General features: G+C 37.2%; 1 protein-coding gene across 1 annotated transcript; it reads right to left on the bottom strand.

Annotated features, from left to right (window-relative positions):
* Positions 1-66: 66 nt before the first annotated feature.
* On the bottom strand, positions 67-5,238 carry LOC119664672. Its single transcript, XM_038074126.1, has one exon. It carries the CDS (start codon positions 5,236-5,238, stop codon positions 67-69), a length of 5,172 nt encoding a protein of 1,723 aa, XP_037930054.1.
* Between the last annotated feature and the right edge of the window lie 1,748 nt (positions 5,239-6,986).

Below are 6,986 nucleotides of genomic sequence, written 5' to 3'. Positions count from 1 at the left end.
TGTCTCGTCATGACCTTCGTTTCAGTTCGTAACTCTATGTTAGTATTATTGAATTGACGGACGAGCTCATAACAGCTTTCTTGATGCTGTAACAATGGGCACAATTGCTGAAGTGCTGCTGTGCCATTTTGAAACCTTTCGATCTCCTGGTGTAAGCGCTGTTAGATCATTTGGATCGGATGACATTTTTGTTATTGGCCTTGAATTTAACATGGCTTCTATTTCAGTTATGACTGTTGTCAATTCCTCATAAGTCAATGAAGCGTTGAGAATTCCTTTAATCATTAAATGTTTAGCTGACTTGACGGCAGCTTCCCAGAGTCCTCCAAAATGAGGAGCTCTTGGTGGAATGAATTTGAAGTCAATTCCCTTGTTACTACTGGTCTTAATGATCTTTTCTTTACCATTTTCTGAATAAATGGTAGACTGGAGCTCTTGTAGTTGGTTTCTTGCCCCAACAAAGTTAGTCGCATTGTCACTATAAATTGTTTGGCATCTTCCTCTTCTGCTGATAAAACGTTGAATAGCGGCTATGAATGCCTCTGTTGTCAGGTCACTCACCACTTCTAGGTGAACAGCCTTAGTCGCGAAACAGCAAAATACTGCTAAATATGCCTTTGTTGGCCTTTTTCCTCTAATTTTATAATGAATCCATATCGGGCCACAGTAATCAACTCCTGTGGTAAAAAACGGTTTAGTCAGAGTAACTCGATCAGTCGGTAAGTTGCCCATGAGTTGGTCCATCAGTTTTGGTTTTGCCTTTGAACAGATGACACAGCTGTGAACAATGTTTCGCGCCATAATCTTTCCTTTAATCGGCCAGAAGTTTTGTCTCATTATGCTTAGCAATAATTGTGGAGCACAATGGGAATTTTCTTCATGTTTCATTTTGAACATCAATTTCACTATTGAGTGATTGTAAGGAATTACCATTGGGTGTTTAGCATCATATGGCAATGTTGATGCTTCAAGCCTTCCTCCAACACGAAGTACACCTTGTTCGTCAATGAACGGTGCTAAAGTATTTAGTTGACTCGAACTGTTGACTGCTTTACATTGTTTTAAATCAGAGATTTCGTTTGCAAATTCTGAGCCCTGAATAATTTTAATTATGAAGACTAATGCATCTCGTAATTCTTTTGGAGAAAGTGTTCTTGTTGGTGATTGTGTGCGATGAAATACACGGCGAACATAAGCAATTGTTCTTTGGAGGTATCTGAATGAGTTTCGATGATCAATTTGATTTATCATGTGATCAGAACCAGTCGTTTGAATGATAATGTTAACTGTATGTCCTTGTCGTCTTTCGATATCAGTTGAGATGTTAAATGCCTTTGGGTTTGGCTGTTGCCAAAATTCGTTGCTTCCATGAAGAAAGAGTGGACCAAAAAACCACATATGTGAATAATTGAACATTTTAACCTTTATTCCTCTGAAAATGATGTCAGCAGGATTATCCTTTGACGCCACATGATGCCATTGATCAGCATGTGACATCTCTTGAATTTTGCTAATACGATTTGTTACGAATGTGTGCAATGAGGCAGATGAAGATATTATCCATGACAAAACAATTTTGGAATCGGACCAAAAGTAGGTTGGCACGTTTTGATACTTTAAATCTTGTTTAACTCTTTCTGCTAATTCGACTCCCAGCAATGCTGCGCAGAGTTCTAGTCGTGGAAGTGTCTGTTTCTTTAATGGTGCTATTCTAGATTTGGCGCACAATAGTCTCGATGTTATTGTCTTATCATTATATATTGCTCGCACGTACATAGCTGCTCCATATGCCTTCTCTGATGCATCCGTAAACACGTGTAATTGAATCGAACAGGGAACCGTCGAATTAAAAATATGTCTGGGTACTTTCACAGTATTTAATGTTTGTAAGTCATTTCTAAAACGCTTCCATTCTAGCTGAGCCTGAGGTAACAGTTCCGCATCCCAGGAATAGTTTTGTTGCCACAATTCCTGCATGAATATTTTAGCTGTTACAGTAATGGGGCCAAAAATTCCCAAAGGATCAAAAATTCGAGCTAAGTCCGATGACATCTCTGCCTTACCGCAAAATTCGTCTGATTTCGGGAGCCAAATAATGCCTAATGTTTTTGTTGGCTTTATGGCTGAGTCATCTAAATCAAGGTTGATTTCTTGGTCTTCTATCGGAATGTTTTGTAGGAGTCGTGTATTATTTGAGCACCATTTTCTCAGCTTAAATCCTGATTTACTGAGCAGTTCCGTAAGTTGTTGTTGAGTGTCTAAGGCGGTAATGATGCTGTTAGTTCCGCTTAAACAGTCATCTACATAAAAATCATTAAGTAATGCAGGTGCTCCAAGCGGATAGTTGGTCATATTATGTTTCGCAAGGTGTTGAAGACATTTTGTTGCAAGATAAGGGGCTGACTTTGTTCCATATGTAACCGTTTTCAGTCGGTAATATTGTATACTATCATCAGCACTTTTTCTCCAGATTATCAGCTGCTGTGCTGTATCTTCATCATGTACTTGAATTTGCCGGTACATTTTCTCAATATCGGCCGTAAATACAAACCGGTGTATTCTAAAACGCAACAGTATTGAAAAAAGATCACTTTGCACTGTTGGACCTTTGTGCAAAATATCGTTTAGTGCTAAACCGCTTGATGTTTTTGCTGATGCATCAAAGACAACTCTCAATTTGGTTGTAGTGCTGTCAGGTTTCAAGACACAATGATGAGGAATGAAATATTGTGCTCCTTTGACATCTTTCGGGCAAACCTTTTCCATGTGACCTAATGACTCGTAGTCATCCATGAACTTTATGTACTCCTTGTACAAATTTGGGTCCCTTTGTAACTTCCTTTCCAGAGAACAAAATCGATTGAATGCTATCTCACGCGATCTACCCAGTGTTGTGGGATCATCGCGGAAAGGTAAGCGTACAATGAAACGACCATCGTGATTTGTCTTTACATGATTTGTAAAGTGATTTTCACACCATTTCTCAGATAAAGTCAAAACCTTTTCTGCAGTCTCAATGTTATCTAACTTCCAAAATCGTTCTATCATTTCTGACATTTCACCAACTTCTCCTGTAGTAATAGCGCATGTTGGTTTAATATCTGTTGTAGTTTTAGTCTTACCAACCACCAACCAACCTAGAACCGAATTTTGTAACAGTGGCGAATTCTTTCCTATTATCAATTGTTCTGGTTGAAGTAGAGTATGATAGAATTCAGCACCAATCAGCATGTCAATTCTTCCAGATCTGTTAAAGCTGGGGTCTGCTAATTCTACATTCTGTGGGATCTGCCAATCCGAGATATCTAGGTCTCGTGACGGTTGTGCTGATATTATTTGTGGCAATACAAATGCCTCTAGTCTCGTCCTGAAGCTTCCATTAGTAGCCTGCAGTTCAACATTTACGCGAGATTTTGAGTTTCCGAATTGACGGCCAATACCTTCGATCGATAGATTTGAATTTGTGGTAATTAAAGATAACTTGTTGATTACTCTTTGGGTTACTAGGTTCACTTGAGACCCTGAGTCGAGTATGGCACGAACATCACACGTTCGTCCATTGTTTGCAATAATGCGCACCTTTGCAGTGGCTAGCAGAACGTAATTACGAGTACACTTTGCATTAGTTGTTGCTGTTATGGATGGCGATTCATTAGCGTTGATCAATGTTGTGGTTGACTTTGTGTTTGTTGCTGGTGCCCTTGAAGGTTTAGGTGACTGTTGCTCTAAATGGAGCAAAGTGTTATGCTTCTTGGCACATTTTTTACATGATCCAGCTTCACAAACCTTTGCTTTATGATCGGATTTGAAACAATTCACACATAGTTTTTGTCGTTGAATCCAATTTAATCGTTCAGGAGGAGTCATTTCAATGAACTTTTTGCAATAGTAGATCGGATGCTTATCTGTATTACAAACTTTACATAGATCTGAACAAACCATAGTTACGGCTATCCTTTTGTTGGGTTTATATACTGCATTGTCTCGTAGACCTATAGCCTCAAGTGACTGAAATCTCAATTCTAAAAATTCTAAGAATTGTTTTATTGTGGGCATCTCCTTTGGGTTAGTAAGAGTTTGTTCAAAACTGCAATGTGTATTTTTATTCAATTTTTTTAATAGTATGTGAACTAAAATTGGATCCCAAGTTGATGTTTCAATATTTAAATTATGAAGTTCACATAGACTTTCCTTTGTTGTGTCATGCATATTTTTAATGGCTTGGACTGTTGGATGGTCATATAAAGAGTTTTGAGCTGTCAAACGTTGCAAAACTGCTGATACTAGAACTCTTTTATTCTCATATCTACTTTGTAGTAATTGCCATGCCGTCTCATAATTTGCATCTGATATTTGCAAATGCTTGATGAGTGCTTCAGCTTCGCCTTGAATATTGGTTTTCAAATACCAGAGTTTCTGTGAGTCTGATATTCTTTGATTGTGTATTAGTTGTGCAAACAGATCACTGAATTGTCGCCAACTCAAATAATCTCCACTGAACTTTGGAAGAGATATTGTTGGCAAAGTAGCCGATGATTGGTAAGTTGACCTAATTGATGTCTCAATCTTGGTCGACTTACTAGTCCATTCCACCATTGTATCTTGCACCAATTGTTCAAGTGCTAGATAATGATTGCAATCAGGAGGGTTGTCTTGCCGTTCCTGAATAGTAAAATTTAAACCTTCAGCCTGATCCCATAACTTGGTAAGCGTAGCTAATTTTACTGCAAAATATTGTGGTACCTGTTGCTGGTTATCTTGTCTCACATTGTGGATGAGACGATTGATTGATTTACACACTGCATTTCGTCTGTTGACTAATGCCTGAATAATTTCATTCTCTTGACCACCAGTAGGTAATACTATTTCAGGAGCTTCAACATCATTATTTATCTGAAGATCCAACCCCTTTATTGTTGATGGTTGAGCCTTAATGGGTAATGCTTCCAGCTCTTGAGTTATTGTGGTGATATATTTGTTACCCAAATTTATGATTACCATGCCGTAATCTTGTGTGAAATAGTCCGATGTTCTTGCTAGTACATCGGCTTGTTGTAGTTGCTCATCATTAGCCTTGAAGTCAGCTAATAACTGTTCTAAAGTTGTTTTACGATCTTCGAGATATTGACGTGTTTTCCTGCTGGGTGAGTCCTTCTTGAAGTTGCGAATGATTCTGTCGATCTCTGAACCAATTGAATCCTGCTGGTCAGTTAAAGTGGATATTGATTTTGGATCCATGGTTATTGTATTTCCGTTGAAACAAGTTGTTTTCAATGAAGGTTTTTTGTAAACGCTGCTGGCTCACACTGAGTTGCTCTTGCCAATCACGTCGGGGTCACCAATGTATACCACTTAATCTGAGGTGGTATCAATGTCTGTATTTGCTTACTTTGTTACACTGACTATTAGGCACATAAACCAATAATCAGGTAGTTAAGATGAAAGGCTTGCAGGCACATAAACCGCTAGCCAAGTAAGTAAATAATTTTTATTTTGTTTCTACAGTGGTTAAAAGGCACATCTACCAATAACCAATTTTTGATTGTGAAGTAAAGACGATTGTTTTCGCTTTTAAGTTTTATTATTAATATTGTTACCTTATATAGTATAGAATTACTTACTAAGCATAATAATAATTACAATTATTGGTGACTAAAATAATGATTTAAATTTCACATATTGCTGCATAAGCATAAATACAATATGTGAAGTTATTGAACTTATAAACGTAAATATTTACAATATTTATTTGCTGCATAAGCGTGATTACAAGCGAGCTAAAATATGTTAGGTTTGTTAAACTTAACATTCTGCCCGGCTTGAATTACGTTATTCAAGAATGAATCTATGAGCAATGATTAATTTGATTTGCAATGCATTATGTGTGCTTTTTTTTAAAATATCAAAAAAAAATAAAAAAAAATAATTACAACATTTTGTGGATATATAAATACATATATAATTTTTAAACAATAAATAGTTATACAATATTATAAAATTTAGAGTTTATAGCATCATGAGAATTTGAGAAGCTATGTAATTGTTTCAGGCTCCAAAGTAAATCTTGTTCGTGGCATCGCGTTTGGTGTGAGAGTTTGTGTTGGCTGATTGACTTCTGGATGCTTTACCTGCTTTATTTTCCATATCATCCATATGATGGCTCCAACGACAAGAATTAGGGTTATGGAATTAATTGCGTAGTGGTGCATGCTGTCCGTCTGTAGTTTGTGTGGTAATTCAGCGAATTTTTCATCTTTCAGAGTATTGTGAAGTAGCTTTAACTGTTTAAGTTCATTGCTGAGATTCAATGAACTTCCTTTAAACTTTGACCATAATTCTGAGTTATTGATGACAGGTATCTCACCAAATGCAATGTAAGATTCATACATGGTGTCGGTAAGCGTTTGATGTGTCTGAATTGTAGACGTTTGGTGTTTGAGTACACAGTCGTCTTGTAATTTCAGCAGTGTTGCACCTTGTAGTTCTAAATGAGTCGTGATGCCCTTACAGACGGCCGTAACTGTTGTATTGTTTTTTGACCCGAATATTCATTGGTTCGCATGATACAGGGGACTCCAAATAATGTTCGATTTTGTTTCCTGCACATTACACGTATTGTCAGATATGTTTTTTAATAGGTTAAATTCGCAAGCGTAAACCTGTGAGCCGGTGTTATATTTTGATTGTTTATCTGAACAAAGTAGTTTGTTTTCTGGTTGCTTGAAAATCATACACTCCTTATACTGTTCACGAGTTAAGGCAAAATATTGGTCTCTATGCGGCGTGGCAGCTAAAAATGAAGCTTCTGGAACTCTTGTCATCATTGTATTGTTGACTGTTGCAGGAATTGGGACGAGATTGAATAAATCGAAATCCTCATGATCGGTTAATGGCAGTTGTAAGACAACTATCAAATGATCTTGTGTGATTCCACTTTGTGAAGACATCAACGTGTATAAATGAATAACATCCTCTTGATTAAATGG

The sequence above is a fragment of the Teleopsis dalmanni genome, unplaced genomic scaffold, assembly GCF_002237135.1.
Source record: "Teleopsis dalmanni isolate 2A unplaced genomic scaffold, ASM223713v2 unscaffolded_contig_2447, whole genome shotgun sequence".
NCBI lineage: Eukaryota > Metazoa > Arthropoda > Insecta > Diptera > Diopsidae > Teleopsis > Teleopsis dalmanni.
The sequence above is the reverse complement of the archived record's forward strand: the minus strand, read 5'-3'. Positions and strand labels throughout refer to the sequence as shown.

What these genes read in the sequence shown, in the direction of transcription:
- LOC119664672 (XM_038074126.1), bottom strand. Translation starts at nt 5,238, where the DNA reads ATGGATCCAAAATCAATATCCACTTTAACTGACCAGCAGGATTCAATT.